Here is a 22,452-nt window from a genome sequence, read left to right on the forward strand (position 1 = left end):
ATTTTCTTTTTTTGAGATGGCATCTCACTCTATTACCCAGGCTGGAGTACAGTGACATGATCTTGGCTCACTGCAACATCTGCCTCCTGGGTTCAAGTGATTCTCCTGCCTCAGACCCCTTGAGATTACAGGCAGACACTACCACACCCAGCTAATTTTTGTGCTTTTGTTTTATTTATTAATTTTTTTTTTTTTTTTTGAGATGGAATCACACCCTGTCACCAAGCTGGAGTGCAGTGGTGCGATCTTGACTCACTGCACCTTCCACCTCCCAGGTTCAAGCAATTCTCCTGCCTCAGCCTCCTGAATAGCTGGGACTACAGGCGCACACCACCACACCCAGCTAATTGTTGTGTTTTTACTAGAGATGGGGTTTCACCATGTTGGCCAGGATGGTCTCAATCTCTTGACCTCGTGATCTGCCCACCTTGGCCTCCCAAAGTGCTGGGATTACAGGCATGAGCCACTGCACTGCGTCCAGCAATATGTATTTTTTAATTAAAAAAAAATGAAAGGAAAAGAGGAGATCAGATTCTGGGCATCATCAGGAGCTCCTGCAGTAGAGAGCTAGTAAGTGACGGAGCCAGGGTCTGAGCCCAGGCAGGCCAGCTCCTCTCAGCACTCCTGCTGCCGATTCTCAGAGGAGGTGCACTGGGCCCTCCCACCTGAGCCCACTCCCACTCCCATCCCATCAGGTGGACATCATGCAGATGTGCATCCTTGAGCTAAAGGACAGACCAGGCCAGCCCCTCTTCCATCTGGAGCACTACATCGAGGGCAAGTACATCAAGTATAACTCCAACTCAGGCTTTGTCCGTGACGACAACATCCGCCTGACACCGCAGGTGAGGCCCCTGCTTACCTGCATGCTCTGCCCACCCCAGCCCTTTGGGATGGGATCCTGGCCAGGTTTAGCCCCCAAAGAGGATGGTCCTTGTGGGCTTGGAGTCTCACCCTCAGAGGAGCCCTGTGAGCATTCTGAAGGAGACTATAACGGGACACCTGTCACCCCATGACAGCTTCTCTTACCTAAGGTGGCCACAGGACCTTCAGCCCACAGTCCCTGCCTAACTGAACCGGCCTTTTTCCTTTGTCTTTTCCTCTATATAACTCCTCCTTGCAGAGAAAGCCTCTCAGCATGGGCAAAGCTGGGGCATTTCAACCCCCAGAGCAGAGGTGTGGCCAGTGCCTGCACAGCCCTCAGCCTGTCTCTTGACATCTCCTTTTCCTTCCTGTCCCCGTGCAGGCCTTCAGCCACTTCACATTTGAGCGTTCCGGCCATCAGCTGATAGTGGTGGACATCCAGGGAGTTGGGGATCTCTACACTGACCCACAGATCCACACAGAGATGGGCACTGACTTTGGTGACGGCAACCTAGGTAGGTGGGGAGAGCCAACCTGTTTCCCCAGAAACCACACTCCCTGCTAAAACCTCTGAGCTCTTTGTGCAGCCAAGGAAATAGGCTGAGACACTGTCTGCGCTTTCCCAAGATTGTGGAGATGGGAGCCTGGATGTCTGATGCCTCCCAGCTCCACAAGTTTTGTAGCTGCCCTGGCCATGTGTCTGAGGCCCACCACTGCCTGTTCCCCGTCACAGAGCAAAGCAACACTCCAGACACCCCTGCTCTGTCCACAGGTGTCCGCGGGATGGCGCTTTTCTTCTACTCTCATGCCTGCAACCGGATTTGTGAGAGCATGGGCCTTGCTCCCTTTGACCTCTCGCCCCGGGAGAGGGACGCAGTGAATCAGAACACCAAGCTGCTGGTGGGTGCCTGGTGTGACCCTGCTTGGCCTGGTGGGCCCTTCTGCTACCCGCGCAGCAAGCCTTGCTCCCCTGTGTGGTGACAGCCAGGCCGAGCAGTGCTTAACTGACAAATACCAGAGCTGGAAGCATCTGTCCCATCTGTGCCCCAGGCTGTCCCCTCCAGCTCAGTGCACAGAGTCCTCCTGAGTGTCTCACAGTCTAGCAGCTGGTATCTGCTTAGGTTGGGCCCATTTATTCTCAGAGTGAGGGGAATAGACATGTAGAGATAGTGAGAAGGCATGTGGTGTGTGTGTGTTTGTGTGTTATATTCAGTTCAGACAAACGACTGAACTGGTCTTAGACCTGGCTCTCCAGGCACCTCAGCAGGATAACTCCCATCCCTCCCACTGCTATTTGGACCAGAGACAAGAGAATGTTGCCAAGACCAGCCTAGGATGCTGGACATAGAGTGGGATGCTTTCTCCAGCTCCAGGCTGTGGAATGTGGTCAGTGCTTTAGGGGATGCTGGCTAGCAGGTCCTCTGAGCTTCTGTCCCTGATGCCCTTTCTTGGAGGACTTAGGTTTAATTCCCTACTGATTTTTTATTTTTTTGAGACAATATATCAGCCCCTAAACAGGCATGTTTAGAAGCTACAGATGAAGGGATTTCAGGGCTAGAGGAATAATAGGAAGAGCCCTTTATTTCCCACAGGGTGTGTGTGTGACATGAGTATCCCTGTTAATGTCCCCAGCAATCAGCCAAGACCATCTTGAGGGGAACAGAGGAAAAATGTGGGAGCCCGCGAATAAGGACCCTCTCTGGAAGTCGGCCCCCCCTGCTCCGTCCCCTGTCAGAGAACTCTGGAGATGAGAACATGAGTGACATGACCTTTGACTCCCTCCCTTCTTCTCCATCTTCGGCCACACCACACAGCCAGAAGCTGGACCACCTCCGTGAGTGATGGTTTGGTCCCCAGTCACTGTGCTTGGAGGGTTCAGGTAGAGCAGAGCTAAACTGGTTTTCATTTACGTTAGAAAAATCAGACATGCTAATCAAAAAGGTTCGTGGCCCCAGTGGTTTTATAAGTGAGTTTCATTGAGTGAACTTTCAAAACAGATCATCCAAATGCTATAAAAAGAACCCCTATTGTAGGAAACGAGGTTACATTTATCCGTGTGTTTTATGAAACCAGCAAAACCAGCAAAAAAAAAAAATATAGTAAACTTGACAAACTAAAAAAGAAAATTATATCCCAACCTTATTTAAAATTTTTATTTGTGTATATATATAGAGAGAGAACAAAAAAAAAAATCTCAATATTAACAAATAAAAATAGTAGTGTGTTAAAAGGCTCACCTGTCCCAGTTAAATAGGGATTTCATAGGAATCTGAGGGTTGTTCAGTATTAGAAAACTTATGAACATGATATTAATGGCTCAAAGGGGAAAAACAGAATCATTATTTCTGATGTTGAAAGGATGGAGTTTGCTGGTGATTCAGACAAGAGCCTGTGGGAAAGGATAGAGGCAAGACTGATCCCAGGGTGCTGGCCTGAAGAAATGGAACTCATGCATTCAGGAAAAGTATGAGTGGGAGCAGGCTCAGGAGGAGGAGAAGATTTTATTATTTAGTTTTTTAATTTTTCTCACTTCTGATACCTTTGGAAGAGAGAGTTTAGTATCAAACATTAAAGAAGACTTTTAGATGTTTCCACTGGAAGATCTTTGGAATAGTTTGGAACAGGAGTCAACAGACTTTTTTAAAAGGCCAGAGAGTAAATATTTTAACCTTTGCAGGTCATTCACTCTGCATTTGGAGCTTGAAAGCTACCATAGAAAATCGTTAAATGAGTAGACCTGGCTGTGTTCAAATAAAACTATGGATGGTGAAATGTAATTTTTGTTATCATTTAAAAACATAAACACTGTTGTTACAAATTATAAAAACAGGCAGACAGATTTGTCTCTATAGGGTAGGAGACAGACATAGGGAACCACCAGGAGATGGTTGGTGGTTTTTTTTGTTTTTGTTTTTGTTGTTGTTTGTTTGCTTGTTTGTTTGTTTGTTTTTGAGATGGAATCTTGCTCTGTCACCCAGGCTGGAGTCCAGTGGTACAATCTTGGCTCACTGCAACCTCCACCTCCCGGGTTCAAGCAATTTTCCTGCCTCAGACTCCTGAGTAGCTGGAATTACAGGTGCATGCCACCACATGCAGCTAATTTTTGTATTTTTAGTAGAGATGGGGATTCACTCTGTTGGCCAGACTGGTCTCGAACTCCTGACCTCAGGCGATCCACCTGCCTTGGTCTCCCAAAGTTCTGGGATTACAGGCATAAGGCACTGCACCCGGTGAGAGATGGTTGGTTTTGAAGCTGTCCAAGGTCCACTTCTTGAGGCCCAAATGTACGGATGTCTTTACTTCCTTCACAACTGCACCTTTTGAGGACCAAGTGGTGGTCAGGCACATATGCTGATAAACACATTACAAGGATAATTGCATTGTGACAACCCTGAGGACACACACATAGTTGACACCCTTTGTCCAGAATTACGTAGTTGGCAAATAGCAGACTTAGAATAAGTTTTCAAGGAAGAACTTTAGCTTCCAGGTGCTGAGAACATTCTTCTTTTTTGTGCCTTTCTTTAAAACTTAAAAACGGCTTGGTGGCAAGTGTGGACTTCCCTAGGCCATGGGTTGGCCTCGTGCATGTTCCAGTAGTGGAACCAGGACATGATGTCTGTTTTTCCCTGACCAGATTGGCCGGTGTTCACTGACCTCGATAACATGGCATCCAGGGACCATGATCATCTAGACAACCACCGGGTGAGTGTGGAGGAAGGGAGGCTGCAGGCTTCAGATGCCAGCAGGGGTGGGAGGAGCAAATTCACTCCTAGAATGAATCTTCAGCTTGGAGGTGGGAAGCCCAGCCCAGACACTGCCAGAAAGGCACAGGATGGGGGAGTTAGGGAGGATGCAGATGAATGTCAACCTCCAGCCCAAGGCTGAGCTTTTTTTCTGGGAAAAGATGGGTCCATTGAAGTTCCCAGAGATGGTTAGGTAAGAGGGACTCCCAATCAGCAACAATGCAATCTTGTAGTAAATGCCAGGCTCAGCCCCAGGTTTTGTTTGGCCTCACGTGTTTGGGTTATCCTATAGGGCCCCCATGTATAACATATAGCACAGTAAGCCATGTGTTCTAGCTCTTCATATCTAGCTCTGCAGTTAGATAAACAGAACATTTCCTGAAGGTTTGGGTTGTCTTGCTTGTAAGAAACTGAAGGTATCTTATTTGCATTCACACAAATGCATACTGTGGTGAATTATAATACTCTCTATGCTTGTGTGTGTGTGTTTGAAGTACTTCTTAGTAAAATTGGCTAGGCAAGGTAACTCATGCCTATAATCCCAGCATCTTGAGAGACCAAGGTGGGCAGATCACTTGAGCCCGAGAGTTTGAGACTAGCCTAGGCAATATGACAAGACCCCCATATCTACAAAAAAATACAAAAATTAGCCAGACATGATGGCACCTACCTGTAGTCCCAGGTACTTCTCAGGAAGCTGAGGTGGGAGGATCTGCTGAGCCTGGGAGGCAGAGGCTGCAGTAAGCTGTCATCACACTACTGCACTCCAGCCTGACAGAGCAAGATCTTGTCTCAAAAAAAAGAAAGAAAGGAAGAAAGAAATACTTCTTAGTAGAGGCTGGGTGCCATGGCTTACACCTGCAATACCATCACTTTGGGAGGCTGAGGCGGGTGAATCACTTGAGGTCAGGAATTCGAAGACCAGCCTAACCAACATGATGAATCCGTGTCTCTACTAAAAATACAAAAATTAGCCAGGTGTGGTGGCAGGCGCCTGTAATTCTAGCTACTCAGGAGGGTGAGACAGGTGAATCCAGGAAGTGGAGGTTGCAGTGAGCAGAGATTGCACCACTGCACTCCAACCTGGGCAACAGAGCAAGACTCAGTCTCAAAAAAAAAAAAAGGAAAAGAAAAAGAAATACATTTTAGTAGAGGTTGGGGGAGGTGGCTTATGCCTGTAATCCCAGCACTATCCGAGGTTGAGGTGAACAGATCACTTGAGGCCAGGAGCTCCAGACCAGCCGGCCAACATGATGAAAACCCCATCTCTACAAAAAATATGAAAATTAGCCAGGCATGGTGGTGTGTACCTGTAATTGCGGCTACTTGGGAGACTGAGGCAAGAGAATTGCTTGAACCTGGGAGGCGGAGGTTGCAATGAACTGAGATCACACCACTGCACTCCAGCCTGGGCAGCAGAGACCCTGCCCCCCGCCTCACACACCCACAGAGCAAAGAAATACTTCTTAGTAGAATAAAGAAGGAAATTAAAATATTCTGTTACTAATGGTACAGTGCAGGTAACATGCAGAGAGAGCTATCATTCAATGTTCATACGCACGTGAGTGAAGTTTTAGAGATTGTAAGTTACACCAGATTCCTTTTCAGAACAGAACTGAGACCAGGGGGAATAAAAAACATGCCCCGGTGACCTGTGTGTTTTTGGTTGAGGGCTTATTTGTAGTAAATATTGTTCCCAATGCTATATTTTTGTCCGTGGTTCATAGCACTTAAACCAGCCTTTGCTTTTCGACTGTGAAAAGGGTGAGTCACTCTCAGTAAAGCACTTCCTGTGATCCACACTCTCAGAGTGTAACAGTGTGTTTCACCCACACAGCCCTTTGATGTAGGGGCTGTAATGAATCTCATCACTAAGGATACTGATGCTCAGAGAAGTTAAGCAACTGCCCAGGGTCTCAGCTGGCAAGAAATAAAACCAGGATTCCAGCCCAGGTCACCTGGCTGTAGAGCCCAGGGTTCTTGCTGTTACTTTATACTGCTCCCTTGAAACGCAGTTGGCAAGGGACAGCAGGAGCAGGGTGTTAGTTAATGGGACAGAGACAGTAGTTGGGGTGTTCACGTGTCACAATCACTGCCAGGCACTCGGGACCACTAGGACCCTAAGATCATCTTCTCTCCACAGGACTCTGAGAACAGTGGGGACAGTGGATACCCCAGTGAGAAGCGGGGTGACCTGGATGACCCTGAGCCACGAGAACATGTAAGGAAACCCCAGGAAATAAGACCAGTGTCTCCTATTGTCTCGTTTATCCTCCAGGAAAATAAAAACTCCCCTTCCTGGAAGGGGAGTATCAGTGGGTCCTGGAAAGAAAACAGGTAAATTAACAAAGAGTATTTCAGGCCCAGCGTGGTGGCCTGTAATCCCAGCACTTTGGGAGGCCAAGGCGGGTGAATCACCTGAAATCAGGAGTTCCAGACTACCCTGGCTAACATGGTGAAATCCCATCTCTACTAAAAATACAAAAATTAGCCAGGCATGTTGGTACATACCTATAATCCCAGCTATTCGGGAGGCTGAGGCAGGAGAATCTCTTGAACCCAGAAGATGGAGGTTGCAGTCAGCACCCCAGCCTGGGCAACACGGTGAGACTCTGTCTCAAAAAAAAAAGCATTTCAGATAAAGATAAATGCAAGGGAGAAGATAAAACAGGATCATGTCAACCAGTAACTGGGCAAGTGTGGAGTCTTAGATGTAAGGCTGATAATGGCTGACAAATCTTACGGTGAAGTGGGAGCCCTGGGTTGCTGAGCAGAGAGAATCGTGAGTAATAATTGGACCCACTCATATGCAGGATCCTGTGAGGCCCCGGGGAGGAGGGCCTTGGAGGTCAGTTTCCTACGGCAGCTTCCTAGCAGCATCCTGGTGAGGGCAGCCTCAGACAGTATCTGCCATTTAGAGGTCTTACCCTGTGCTGGAATGGAGCCTGCACATCAAGGCCAGTCTTGCTGAGACACCTCTGATCTCAGCTTTATGATTGTAAATAAAGAACATGCTGGCCAGGCGTAGTAGCTTATGCCTGTAATCCCAGCACTTTGGGAGGCTGAGGCAGGCAGATCACTTGAGGCTAGAAGTTCAAGACCAGCCTGGCCAACATGGTGAAACCCCATCACTACTAAAAATACAAAAATTAGCCCAGTGCAGTGATGCACTCCTCTAGTCCCATCTACTTGGGAGGCTGAGGCATGAGGATCACTTGAGACTGGAAGGTGAAGGCTGCAGTGAGCCAAGGTCATGCCAGTGTACTCCAGCTCTGGGTGACAGAGCAAGACTCTGTCTTTTTAAAAAAAAAAGCTGCGTGGTGGCTCACACCTGTAATCTCAGCACATTGGAAGGCTCAGGTGGGCAGATCACCTGAGGTCGGGAGTTTGAGACCAGCCTGACCAACGTGGAGAAACCCCATCTCTACTAAAAATACAAAATTAGCCAGACATGGTGGTGCATGCCTGTAATCCCAGCTACTTGGGAGGCTGAGGCAGGAGAATCAGTTGAATCCAGGAGGTGGAGGTTGCAGGACCAAGATCGTGCCATTGCACTCCAGCCTGGGCAACAGGAGCAAAAAAAAAAGGGGGGGTGGGGCTGTAATTCTAGCACTTTGGGAGGCCAAGGTGGGGGGAATCACTTTCGGTCAGAATTTGAAGCCAGCCTGGCCACCATGAAGAAACTTCATCTCTACTAAAAATATAAAAATTAGCCAGGCATAGGAACAGACACCTGTAATCCCAGCTACTTGGGAGGCTGAGGGGTGAGAATCGATTGAACCCAGGAGATGGAGGGTGCAGCAGTTAGCCGAGATTGTGCTACTGCACTCCAGCCTAGATGACAGAGCGAGACTTTGTCTCAAAAAAAAAATAAGAAAAGCACTTTGGCTGGGCATGGTGGCTGACACCTGCAATTCAAGCACTTTGGGAGGGCAGTGCGAGAGGATTGCTTAAACCTTAGGAGTTTGAGGCAACAGTGAGCTTTGATGGCATTACTGCACTCCAGCCTGGGCAACAGAGGGAGACCCATGTCTCACATAAAAAAACTAAACATGCAGTAGGTGCTCTGGCTAGGACTCAGCCCCCTTCCCCCCATGGCTTTGTGCTGGAATCCTGCACTATTGAGTCAGTTCCACCTGCTCACACAGGGAGAGGGACAGCTAGGCTGTGACCGCACCAGCATGTCATCCCTGCCAACATCCCTTCTGCTTGGCAGACGAGTTCCCGTGTCACCTGGGAATGTAGGGCCAATTTTCTGAGAGAAGGGTCACCTGGGAGGGCCAGGCTGGTTCCAGGGAGGAGGGCTGGAGCAGCTCTCAGGAGAGGTTCCTGGGAAGAATCTTTGCACTTTGGATCACTGTAATCTCTGCCTCCATTCAGGGCCATTCCAACGGTAATCGGAAGTATGAGTCTGACGAAGACAGCCTGGGCAGCTCCGGACGGGTAATGCCCTGAGTCACCCTTGTCACCGCCGCTTCCCTGCCTCCTCCAGGCTCTTGCTGTCTTAAGTCTCTCCTGTCTAAAGTCTCTGCTGCCTGCCCATCTGTCTCGCACATGTGCCAAAGGAAGATTTTGCAAAGCAACAAATCTCCTGGGCAATTGCTGTTTGAACCTCTGCTGGGCAGGATATTGGGGAATTTGTAGAGATTAGAGAAGAACAGGACAGCCTCATCCTCGAGGGGAAATCACAACAGCTACGGCTCCTGTCTTAAGTGCCTGCCATAAAGGCGCTTTGCAGCATTAATCAATTTTCTTCTTGCAACCACCCAGGACATAGGCTAATGTCACTCATCCCATTTTATGTATGAGAAACTGGTTCTTAAGCAACGTTCCCCCGGTTACCCTCGCTTGTATGTCTAACAAGCATCAGCGTGTCTGGGAAAGACCAGCCCTGTGCCCTACCTACCTCTCTAACTGATTCCCACACATGCTTTGAACTGCTCACCTTTGAGCCTTTGCTAAAGCGAATCTTTCTCCTGCCTGCAATGTCCTTTGTCCCCCTCTGTCTTCTCTCTTCAAATCCTCCCTGCTCTGCAAGCCTGGACCTCAGGGGTACCTCCTCCAGGAGCCTTTCCTGACCTCCCCCGCAGGCATGACTCTTGCTGCTCCCAGAACACTGATTATTTACCATGCACTATGTTTTAGCCAGATCAGGATCTTCTCAGCTAGGTGTGAAACAGGGTTGCTCAAGCAAGGCACTATTGGCATTATGGGCTGAATCGTTCCTTGTTGAGGGGGCTTCCCTGTGCGTTGCAAGATGTTTAGCATGCACATGTGCACACACACCTGCCTGGGTGTATCCTGCAAGAGCCTCTGGACATGGCATCTTTGCCTAGGAGAAATGATGTATTTTTTTTTTTTTTTTTTTGAGACGGAGTTTCGCTCTTGTTACCCAAGCTGGAGTGCAATGGCACAATCTCGGCTCACTGAAACCTCTGCCTCACCGAAACCTCCGCCTCCTGGGTTCAGGCAATTCTCCTGCCTCAGCCTCCTGCGTAGCTGGGATTACAGGCACGCGCCACCGTGCCCAGCTAATTTTTTGTATTTTTAGTGGAGACGGGGTTTCACCATGTTGACCAGGATGGTCTCAATCTCTCGTGATCCACCCGCCTCGGCCTCCCAAAGTGCTGGGATTACAGGTTCGAGCCGCTGCGCCCGGCCATGAAATGATGTATTTTTTAAGCCCATTTCCTAAAGCACCCTGCTGATATTGCTCTTGTCATTGTGGTGACTTGCAGAGGAAAGCAAAGTGGATTTGCTGGAAGGTCTGAAGTGGGAGTCTTCTGGTGCCTTATGTGGGGACCTCATAAAGGGGGGTGGTTTAGGGTCAGACCCCCCCAAAAAAACCAAACCCAGATTGGTAAATGACAGGGAGATGCTTCCTTGAGCTGCTGAAATCTGTTCCGCTAGCTCCTGAATCCATGAGCTGATTGAATTTGAATGATTAAAATTGGATCCTTATTAGCCAGGCATGTGGCACATGCCTGTAGTCCCAGCTACTCAGGAGGCTCAGGCAGGAGAATCGCTCGAACCTGGGAGGCGGAGGTTGCAGTGAGCCAAGATTGTGCTGTTGCACTCAAGCTTGGCTAACAGAGCAAGAATCTGTCTCAAAAAAACACATTGGAGCCATGTTTGACCAATAAACTTTGACATCGCAAGGGTTCACTCCCCGTCTCCTTCTAGCCAGGCTCCTGTGCAGCAGGGGCTGCTGACAGCTGTGATGCTGTATCCACCCCCAGCCCCTCGCTTCTCTGGCCGGTTCTTTCCCTTCAGGTCTGTGTAGAGAAGTGGAATCTCCTCAACTCCTCCCGCCTCCACCTGCCGAGGGCTTCGGCCGTGGCCCTGGAAGTGCAAAGGCTTAATGCTCTGGACCTCGAAAAGAAAATTGGGAAGTCCATTTTGGGGAAGGTATCGGCGATGCCCATTTTGGAGCCCTGTCTGCATTAACCTGGATCCTCCCGGCTCTAGCCTCTCCTACGCTAATCACTTTCTCCCGCAGGCTGGCTGGGCGGTCTTGGGTGCGGCTTCGGCCGGCCAGACAGCTGGGCTGACACTGTAGTCTGTGTGGCAGGTCCATCTGGCCATGGTGCGCTACCACGAGGGTGGGCGCTTCTGCAAGAAGGGCGAGGAGTGGGACCAGGAGTCGGCCGTCTTCCACCTGGAACACGCGGCTGACCTGGGCGAGCTGGAGGCCATTGTGGGCCTGGGACTCATGTACTCGCAGCTGCCCCATCACATTCTAGCCAACGTCTCTCTGAAGGTGAGCAGGTGGCAGGAACACAGCTGCAGGTGGGGGTTGGACTTGGTCACCCTGTCATTCACCTGCCTCCCATCCTGGAAGCCATGCATTCACGTGCCTTCTATCCTGAGGTTTCTGCATGCCACAGAAATGTCCAGGGCACTAGTTTGGGGGCAGGCCCTTTCAAATGAGTTGAAACTGGCAGAATCGATCTCTGTCTTTGGAGAATGACGGGAAGGTGAGTCACATTTCCAGGCAATAACATGGACATGGTGTGATGGGAGAAACAGAAGACATGGTGGAAACACGTGAGGAAGGGCTGTAACTGAGGCCTGGAGGGGTTGGTGCAGGCTTCCAGAACGCTCATTGGTTTTGGCTGTATCCCTAGTGGTTGGGGCCTGGCACTGCGTCAATGCTCAGTACAGATTTATGGAATGAACAGATAAAGGGATACCTACGTTAGGCCGGCTAGGTGGCTCACGCCTTTAATCCCAGCACTTGGGAAGCTGACATGGGTGGATCACATAAGGCCAGTAATTTGAGACTAGCCTGGCCAACATGGTGAAACCCCATCTGTACCAAAAAAATACAAAAATTAGCTGAACATGGTGGTGTGCACCTGTAATCCCACCTACTTGGGAGGCTGAGGTGGGAGAATCTCTTGAACCCAGGAAGCGGGGGTTTGTAGTGAGCCAAGACCGTGTTACTGCACTCCAGCCTGAGCAACAGTGAGATCCTGTCTCTAAAAGAAAAAAAAAAGTGGGTTGGGGGGATATCTGCTTTAGACCTGAAGACCCAAGGGGAATGAGCCAGGCCAAGTTGGGGAGGTGAGCAGCTCAGGTAGAAGGTACCGCATGTGCTCAAGCCCAGAGGTGAGAGTTAGGGTGCATCTAGAGGTATAGCTAGAGGTGCAGCAGGAGCTGAGGCAGAACTGGAGCCAAAGCAGCAGAGTGTGGATGTGCAGGGCAATTGTGTGGGGGTTTGCTCCTTCTGACCCTAGGCCGTGGGCAGAGGGAGGAAAGGATTGAATGACTGGGATCTGGCAAGGTCCAGGGAATGGGATCTTTTCCCAGGAGAAGTTGAGAGGCCTTTGGTGGGCACATGCTCCCAGTATACCTGTTCCCATCCTCCCCATCCCATGGGCCAAGGTTGCCTGCCCATGGACAGGTGACCTAGGCTCAGCGTGGGTGCAGGGTGTGGCCCAGTGGGTGGATGGATCTCAGACTCAAAGAGGGTGGGAAGATACTCCAAAGTCCTTCATGTATTTAGCTTTTTGAATCAGTAATTACATTGATGTGATTAAAACCTTATTTATTGTTTTGTTTTTGTTCTTTTGAGACAGAGTCTTGCTTTGTTGTCCAGGATGAAGTGCAGTGGTGTGATCTCAGCTCACTGTAACCTCCACTTCCCAGGTTCAAGGGATTCTCCTGCCTCAGCCTCCTGCGTAGCTGCAATTACAGGTGTCCACCACCACACCTAGCTAATTTTTGTATTTTTAATAGAGACAGAGTTTCACCATGTTGGCCAGGCTGGTCTCTAACTCCTGACCTCAGGTGATCTGCCTGCCTCAGCCTCCCAAAGTGCTGGGATTACAGGCATGAGCCACCACTCTGACTATTCTAGAGACAGGGTATTACTCTGTCGCCCAGGTTGGAGTGCCATGGCGTGATTGTAGCTCACTGCCGCCTTGACCTCCTGGGTTCAAGCAGTCCTCCTGCCTCAGCCTCTCAAAGTGCTGGAACTACAGGAGTGAGCCACCACGCCTAGCCAAAAAGGATTTTTTTTTTTAAATATAAAAAGCTTAGGCTGGGTGTGGTGGCTCATACCTGTAATCCCAGCACTTTGAGGGGGGCAGATCACTTAAGGTCAGGAGTTCAAGACCAGCCTGGCCAACATGGCAAAACCCCATTTCTACCAAAAAAAAATAAAAAATTAGCCGGGTGTGGTCGTGTGTGCCTGTAATCCCAGCTACTCGGGAGACTGAGGCAGGAGAATTGCTTGAACCCAGGAGACAGAGGTTGCAGTTAGCTGAGATCACACCACTGCACTGCAGCCTGGGCAACAGAGTGAGATTCGGTCTCAAAAAAAAAAAAAGCTGTACAGTGAAAAATCTCCCTCCTACCTTCCCCGCATCCTCTCATCCTCTCATTATTAGTTACTTATATGTAATTCCAGAGTGTGTTCATTTCCTAGGACTTCCTTAAGAAATTCCACAAACCAGGTGGCTAATAACAACAGAAATTTGTTCTGTCATAGTTTTGGAAGCTAGAATTCCAAAAATCAAGGTGTCAGTAGAACCATGCCTTTGAAGGCTTGAGAGGAGAATCCTTCTTCATTTCTTCTGGCTTCTAGGCATCGTTGGCAGTCTTCATTATTCCTTGGCTTGGATCAGTGCAATCTCTGTCTCCATCCTCCCCTTGTGTCCCTGTCTCCGTTTCTTCTGCTTTTATAAAGACAGCAGTCATATGGCATTTAGGGCCCACCCAACATCCAGCATGACCTCATCTTAATATAACTTTTTTTTTTTTTTTGAGATGGAGTCTCGTTCTGTCACCCAGGCTGGAATACAGTGTTGTGATTTCCACTCACTGCAACCTCCACATCCCAGGTTCAAGCAATTCTCCTGCCTCAGTCCCCCGAGTGGCTAGGAATACAGGCACCCGCCACCACACCTGGTTAATTTTTGTATTTTTAGTGGAGACAGGGTTTCACCATGTTGGCCAGGCTGGTCTCGAACTCTTGGCCTCAGCCTCTCAAAGTGCTGGGACTACCGGAGTGAGCCATAGTGCCCACCAGTATAACTATGTCTTCAAAGACCCTATTTCCAAATCAGATCACATTCTGCCTGGACATGAATATTGGGAGGTTATTTATTGTTCAGCCCAGAACACAGTTTCCATATGCAAATATGAAATAGGTTCCTGTTTTCACCCTGCTTTTTCCTCCAAAGTTAGCATCCTGCACACACACTCCTGAAGCTAATGTTTTTCACTTGACGGTGTCCTGTGGACATTTTACTTCAGTGGTATAGAGATAGCTTCTTTATTATTTTTTTTTTAATATGAGACAGTATCGCTCTGTGGCCCAGGCTGGGGTGCATTTGTACAATCTCACCTTACTGCAACCTCTACCACCCAGGTTCAAGCAATCAGTTCTCCTGCCTAAACCTCCCAAGTAGCTGGTATTACAGGTGCCCACCACCACACCCAGCTAATTTTTGTATTTTTAGTAGAGATGGGGTTTCACCATGTTGGCCAGGCTGGTCTCAAACTTCTGACCACAAGTCATCTGCCTGCCTCACCCTCCCAAAATGCTGGGATTACAGGTGTTAGCCACCATGCCTGGCCAGCTTCCTGATCTTTGTGACAGCTGCGTAAGGTTCTATTATATATGTGTGGGGCATACCTGTGTGTTATTGATGGACACTTGGGTTGGCTGTATTCTTTTTTTTTTTTTTTGAGACAGTCTCTCTCTGTCACCCAGGCTGGAGTGCAGTGGCATGATCTCAGCGCACTGCAACCTCCACCTCCTGGACTCAAGCAATTCTCCTGTCTCAGCTTCCCAAGTAGCTGGGACTAGAGGCATGTGCCACCGTGCCCAGCTAATTTTTGTATTTTTGTAGAGATGGGGTTTTGCCATGTTGGCCAGGCTGGTCTCGAACTCCTGACCTCAGGTGATCCACCAGCCTCAGCCTCCCAAAGTGGGGATTACAGGCGTGAGCCACTGAGCCCAGCCCGGCTGTATTCTTTTGATATTACAAAAATTGCTACAGCGACTGGCTTTGTGCATAATAGGTGGAACCCCATCAAACTGCTATTTTTGAAGGTCATAAATGGTAGAATATTGGCAGTTTCTTTTTTTAAATTTTTATTTTTATTTATTTATTTTTGAGATGGAGTTTCGCTCTTGTTACCCATGCTGGAGTGCAATGGCGCGACCTCGGCTCACCGTAACCTCTGCCTCCTGGGTTCAGGCAATTCTCCTGCCTCAGCCTCCTGGGTAGCTGGGATTACAGGCACGGGCCACCGTGCCCAGCTGATTTTTTGTATATTTAGTAGAGACGTGGTTTCACCATGTTGACCAGGATGGTCTCTATCTCTTGACCTCGTGATCCACCCGCCTCGGCCTCCCAAAGTGCTGGGATTACAGGCTTGAGCCACTGTGCCCGGCCTATTTTCTTTTTCCTGAGATGGAGTATCGTTCTTGTTGCCCAGGCTGGAGGGCAGTGGCACGATCTGGGCTCACTGCAACCACTGCCTCCTGAGTTCAAGCAATTCTTCTGCCTCAGCCTCCCAAGTAGCTGAGATTACGAGTACTTGCCACAACACCTGGCTAATTTTTGCATTTTTAGTAGAGATGGGGTTTCACTGTCTTGGCCAGGCTGGTCTTGAACTCCTGACCTCATGTGATCCGCCTCAGCTTCCCAAAGTGCTGGGATTACAGACATAAGCCACCATGCCCAGCAGGCAGTTTCTTATGGTTCAGTCATATTACATCATTTGACATGTGGACAGGGGGTCTCCCACTGCTTTTTTTTTTTTTTCCCCCCGTTTCAGATGGTGATGGGGAGGTTTGGTTGGAAGAGGGGAATTTTTACTTTTTTGTCTCTCTCATCCTTTTTTTTTTTTTTTTTTTTTGAGATGGAATTTCACTCTGTCACCCAGGCTGGAATGTAGTGGTGTGATCTTGGCTCAATGCAACCTCTGCTTCCCAAGTTAAAGCAAGTCTCCTGCCTCAGCCACCCAGGTAGCTGGGATTACAGACCTGCGCCACCACTTCAGGCTAATTTTTGTATTTTCGGTAGAGACGAGGCTTCACCATGTTGGCCAGGCTGGTCTCGAACTCCTGACCTCAGGTGATCTGCCTGCATAAGCCTCCCAAAGTGCTGGGATTACAGGCATGAGCCACCACACCTGGCCTCTCTCTCTAATTCTGTGCTCATTCAGCCAGTGTTGTGCTGGGAAACATTTAACAATTGGCTCTTGGGGGTGGGAGGGAAATGTGCACATATATATATAAATATATTAAATTTTACTCACTTAAAGAATACGTAGCCTGGGCATGGTGGCTTACACCTGTAATCCCAGCACTTTGGAAGGCCAAGACAGGAGGATTGCTTGAGCTCAGGAGTTTCAGACCAGCCTGGGAAACATAGCAAAACGATCTCTACAAACCCCACCACTCCCAAAAAAACAAATTAGCCTGGTTTGGTGGCACATGCCTGTAGTCCCAGCTACTTGGGAGAGTGAGGTGGGAGGATAAAAACCACACACCACAGGACTTTGAGGCTTCCGTGAGCTATGATGGAGCCACTGCACTCTAGCCTGGGCAACAGAGCAAGACCCTGTCTAAAAAATAGTAATAATGAAGAAAAAAAGAAAAAATTATATGTCGCATACAGTTTACAAATAATGAAAAGTAAATGTCACATTATCAACTCTCACACAATACTTTGCACTGGTTTTTGCAAACTCTTGTACCCATAGCCAACCTATGGTTGCAATTGATAGAGAAGTGTAGTTCTGACATAAATGAATGAGATGAAAGTGAAATTAACAAAAACCTGTGTTAGAACAGGAACTTCATCTGCCTCTGATGTGAGCAATGTCTTTTCTGAATCAGATGTTAGTTTTAAATACTGGAAGGATATTTCTTCAATTTCCTGCACTCGTCACATTAGAACAGCTACAGGCATGACCCACTTGTTAGTTTCATCTGCCCTGTTCATGTTTTCCACCCCTTTCTGACAATCAAAAATACCATCAATCAAGCCCTGATTTGTAGCAGTGTCTCCTTTCTGTGGGGTAAGTTATATGTGACCCAGCAGTTTCACTCATAGCTATTAACCCAAAAAAATAAAAACACTTTTATTTAAAAGCTTGCACACAAGTCTTCATAGCAGCATTATTTATAATAGCCAAAAAATGGAAACAACTCAGATGTCTGTCAGTGGATGGATAAACAAAACATGATATATTCATACCATAGACTATTTGATCATAAAAAGGAATGAAACATTGGTATGTGCTACAACACAGATGGACCTTGAAAGCACTGTGCTAAGTGAAGGAGTCACAAAGGACCACATATTGTATGATTCTATTATTATGAAATGTCCAGATCCAGAATAGTCAATCCATAGAGGCAGAAAGTAGACTAATGGTTGTGTAGAGCTGAACAGGATAGGGAGAGTAGGGGTAGAGGGAGATTGACAGTTAAGCAGTATGGGATTTCTTTTTTTTTTTTTTTTTTTTTTTTGAGACAGTTTCACTGTGTCAACCAGGCTGGAGTGCAGTGGCATGATCTCGGCTCACTGCAACCTTTGCTTCTCGGATTCAAGTGATTCTCCTGCCTCAGCCTCCTGAGTAGCTGGGATTACAGGTGCACCTCACCACACCTGGCTAACTTTTGTATTTCTAGTAGAGACGGGTTTCATCATGTTGGTCAGGCTGGTCTTGAACTCCTGACCTTGTGATCCACCTGCCTCAGCCTCCCAAAGTGCTGGGATTATAAGTGTGAGCCACCACACCTAGCCTTTTTTTTTTTTTTTGAGATGGAGTCTTGCTCTATCAACCAGGCTGGAGTACAGTGGCATGATCTCAGCTCACTGCAACCTCTGCCTCCCAGGTTCAAGCAATTCTGCCTCAGCCTCCCGAGCAGCTGGGATTACAGATGTGTCCCACCATGCCCGGCTGATTTTTGTATTTTAGTAGAGGCAGGGTTTCACCATGTTGGCCAGGCTGGTCTCGAACTCCTGACCTCAGGTGATCTACCCGCCTCAGCCTCCCATAGTGCTGGGATTTGGGATTACAGGTGTGAGCCACCAAACCCGGTGGTAGGGGATTTCTTTTTGGATTGGCGAAGGTATTCTGAAATTGACTGGTGATGGTTGTACAGTTGTGTGAATTTACTAAAAACTACTGATGTGTACTTTTTTTTTTTGAGACAGAGTCTGTCACCTAGGCTGGAGTGTAGTCTGGCCAGTCCACACAGCCCGGCCCTGATGTCGACTTCTGATGCAGGGCAGGCAGGCCCCAAATTGGAGCTTAGCCCAAGATGGTTTTTTGCTTCACCCCGGAAAGAATTCAAGGGTGAGCCAGAGGTAGATGAAAACAGCTTTATTGAAGTGGCAGTGTTGTAGCTTAGGCAGTGGTACAGCTCCATGACTGCTTCTGCGGAGTCAGGCTGCCCCTCAGGCAGTGTGCTGAGATTAGCAGCTCAGGGTAGTTTTGCAGTCAGATTTATGCCTACTCTTAATTGCATGCATATTAAGAGGTGGTTTGGGAGGCTGAGGCCGGTGGATCATGAGGTCAAGAGATCGAGACCCTCCTGGTCAACATGGTAAAACCCCGTCTCTACTAAAAATACAAAAAATTAGCTGGGCATGGTGGCGCGTGCCTGTAATCCCAGCTACTCAGGAGGCTGAGGCAGGAGAATTGTCTGAACCCAGGAGGCAGAGGTTGCAGTGAGCTGAGATCGCGCCATTGCACTCCAGCCTGGGTAACAAGAGCGAAACTCCGTCTCAAAAAAATGAAAATAAAAAATAAAAAAAGAGGTGGTTTATGCAGAAATTTCCAGGGAAAGGGTAGTAAGTTCTAGGTTGTGGCGCCATAGCCGTGGAAACGGGCAGTAACTCACGTGTTGCCCAGACAAGGCAATGGGAAACCGACCTGGTGCACTGGTGGGCATGTCTTATGAAAAGCTGTTTCCCCACCCCCATCCCTGTGTTAGCTCGTCCTTGATTTGTTGTAGTGTCTGAGCCAAGCCTCGAATCAAGTCCCTCCTCCTCCCTCACTTCTACAGCCTCCCAGCCCAGAGCTCCCAAGAAACAGGGTGAAGATTGAGTAGCAAGATCTTGGCAGCCCTCGAGTGCCAGCCTCATTCACTTTTCTTTCTCCCTCTTTGGTTTGTATCAACAGGAGACTCAAGAGAACAAAACCAAAGGATTTGATTACTTACTGAAGGCCGCTGAAGCTGGCGACAGGCAGTCCATGATCCTAGTGGCGAGAGCTTTTGATGCAGGCCAGAACCTCAGCCCAGACAGGTACTGCAGCTGTCCCCCAGGAGGAGCTGGTGGGAACGTGGGCTGCAGGTGGGCACTTGCCCTCAGTATCAGCACAGACCTGGGTTCCAGTCTTGGCTCCCCCATGACCAGTCCAACAACCACGGGCAAGTTATTTTACCTCCCTGGTCTCAGTTTCTTCATGTTGTAAACTGGGAATAATTATGGCACTTATATCCTGGGGTTGTCCCATGAAGGGTAAATGAGATGATGCCTGTAACCCACACAGCGGCCGGCACATAAAGTTCGTGGTATGGCCAGGTGTGGTGGCTCATGCCTGTAATCCCAGCACTTTGGGAGGCCAAGGCGGGCAGATCACTTGAAGTCAGAAGTTCGAGACCCACCTGGCCAACATGGTAAAACCCCGTCTCTACTAAAACTACAAAAAAAAAAAAAAAAAAATAGCTGGGTGTGGTGGTGTATGCCTGTAATCCCAGCTACTCAGGAGGCTGAGGCAGGAGAATCACTTGAACCCAGGAGGCGGAGGTTGCAGTGAGTCGAGATCGTGCTACTGCGCTCCAGCCTGGGCCACAGAGCAAGACTCCATCTCAAAAAAAAAAAAAAAAAAATAGCCAGGTGTGATGGTGGGTGCCTATAAGACCAGCTACCCAGCTACTTGGGAGGCTGAGGCAAGAGAACCACTTGAACCCAGGAAGCAGAGGTTGCAATGAGCTGAGATTGTGCTACTATACTCCAGCCTGAGTGAAAGAGTGAGATTCCATCTCAAAAAAAAAAATGAATAAATAAAAGAGGCATGTGACATGGGGCAGCCACTGTAGCCAATATAGGTAATGATCTGCCTGAAAAAAATCTGAAAGAATATGCAGCATCCAGGTCAGAGTGGGTGTCCCTAGTTGTAAGGATTATGGGTGATTTTAATTGACTTTTCTTATTTTATTTTAGAAATGGGGTCTTGCCAAAGCCTGACCAACATGGTAAAACCCTGTCTCTACTAAAAATAAAAAAAATTAGCTGGATGTGGTGGTGGGCACTTGTACTCCCAGCTACTTGGGAGGCTGAGGCAAGAAAATCGCTTGAACCCAGGAGGTGGAGGTTGCAATAAGCCAAGATCGAGCCACTGCATTCCAGCCTGGGCAACAAGAGCGAAACTCAGTCTCAAAAAAGAAAAAAAGAAACAGGGTCTTACACTGTCACCCAGGCTGGAGGACAGTGGTGCAATCCTAGCTCACTGTAGCCTCTACCTCCTGGGCTCAAGCAGTCATCCCGCCTCAGCCTCCTGAGTAGCTGGGACTATAGGCATGTACCATCACATCCAGCTAAATTTTTAATTTTTTTGTAGAGAATGAGGGTCTCACTATATTGTCCAGACTGGTCTTGATCTCCTGGGCTCATTGAGATCAGCCTCCCAGTGGGATTACAGGTGTGAGCCACCAGGCCTGACTAGGGCAGGTATTTTGGGCTCCATTTTATGGGTGATTAAACTAGTGCTGAGATGTGAAGGGGCTTGCTTATGGTCAAATTTGAAGCAAATTTGAAGCAAATGGCAGAACCAACTTATGTCTTCTCACCCCTCCTCCGATGTACTGTCTACTGGCATGGAGGAGAGGTAAACAAAAAAGACTGACATGATTGTATTAGGTCAAATGTCAGTGTATACACATGGTGCCTACTGAGTGCAGTGGGGAAGCGCATCATGCATGGGGCAGGGCCTGGAGCTGGGCACTGAGTATTTGCATCTGTGCTTTCTCTTCCTTGCCTTTGTCTACCTTTTATGTCAATTTGAGGTGCTAGGATTTTATTGATTTGTAAAAATTCTTTACATATTAAGACTGTTAACCCTTTGGTATACTTTTCTCTATTTTTTAATTTAATATTATTATTATTATTACTATTATTATTTGAGATGGAGTCTCACTCTGTCATGCAGGCTTGAGTGCAGTGGTTCAATCGTGGCTCACTGCAACCTCCACCTCCTGGGTTCAAGTGATTCTCCTGCCTCAGCCTCCCAAGTGGGTGGGATTACAGGTGCCTGCTACCGCACCCAGCTAATTTTTATTTTTTAAATAGAAATAGGACTTCACCATATTGGCCAGGCTGGTCTCGAACTCCTGACCTCAGGCAGTCTACCTGCCTGAGCCTCCCAAAGTGCTGAGATTACAGGTGTGAGCCACCATGCCTGGCCTTTTTATTTTATTTTTGAGACAGAGTCTTGCTCTGTCTCCTAGGCTGGAGTGCAGTGGCACAATCCCGGCTCACTGCAACCTCTGCCTCCTGGCTTCAAGTGATTCTCCTGCCACAATCTCCCCAGTAGCTGGGACTGCAGATGTGCACCACCACACCTGGCTAATTTTTGTATTTTTAATAGAGAAAGGGTTTCACCATGTTGGCCAGGCTGGTCTCGAACTCCTGACCTCAGCTGATCCCACCCGCCTCAGCCTCCCAAAGTGCTGGGATTACACATGTGAGCCACCATGCCTGGCCTATTTTTTATCCACGTATTTATTTTTGAGACAGGGTCTCTCTGTCACCCAGGCTGGAGTACAGTGATGTAATCATAGCTAACTGTAGCTTTGACCTGGGCTCAAGTGATCTTCCTGCTTCAGCCTCCTAAGTAGCTGGGACCATAGGCATGTGCCACGATACTCAGCTAAATTTTAGAATTTTTTTGTGGAGACAAAGGTTTGCTGTGATGCCCAGGCTGGTCTCAAACTCCCGGCCTCAAGCAGTCCTCCTACCTCAGCCTCCCAAAGTGCTGGTACTACAAGTGTGAGCCATTGCACCTGGCCACGATTCTCTTCAAAAGACTTTTTTCAAATATGTCTACCATAGATAGGAGGAGGGCACAGATGCCACACAATGACCATTATTTTCTGGGTTTGGGGACACATTGCTTTTTAATATTTTTTTAGTAAAATCTATCAAAAATATTTATTGCTTCTGCTCTAGTCATTTCCTTATTCATTATTCAAAGCAGTTCCAACCCCTCCCATGCAAAGAACATTGATTAAGGGCCACCTCTGGGTAAGGCAGTGCTCTGTGTAGGCCCAAAGTTGCATTTAAGGAATACAGGCACCAGAAGT

General features: G+C 48.2%; 1 protein-coding gene across 2 annotated transcripts in view; it reads left to right on the top strand.

Moving 5' to 3' along the window:
- EEF2K (eukaryotic elongation factor 2 kinase) overlaps positions 1–22,452 on the top strand; it is an 85,827-nt gene that overhangs the window by 52,440 nt on the left and 10,935 nt on the right. The window contains exons 7-16 of one of the 2 annotated variants that reach the window (XM_078344867.1): positions 696–845; positions 1,247–1,379; positions 1,637–1,764; positions 2,497–2,698; positions 4,502–4,569; positions 6,754–6,831; positions 8,991–9,053; positions 10,884–11,018; positions 11,182–11,370; positions 19,269–19,393. In XM_078344867.1, coding sequence (XP_078200993.1) covers positions 696–845; positions 1,247–1,379; positions 1,637–1,764; positions 2,497–2,698; positions 4,502–4,569; positions 6,754–6,831; positions 8,991–9,053; positions 10,884–11,018; positions 11,182–11,370; positions 19,269–19,393 — 1,271 coding nt within the window. The remainder of the gene's footprint in view (positions 1–695; positions 846–1,246; positions 1,380–1,636; positions 1,765–2,496; positions 2,699–4,501; positions 4,570–6,753; positions 6,832–8,990; positions 9,054–10,883; positions 11,019–11,181; positions 11,371–19,268; positions 19,394–22,452) is intronic. The other variant, XM_078344868.1, reaches the window with a different exon arrangement.

Source organism: Callithrix jacchus, chromosome 12 (genome assembly GCF_049354715.1).
Source record: "Callithrix jacchus isolate 240 chromosome 12, calJac240_pri, whole genome shotgun sequence".
Lineage (NCBI taxonomy): Eukaryota > Metazoa > Chordata > Mammalia > Primates > Cebidae > Callithrix > Callithrix jacchus.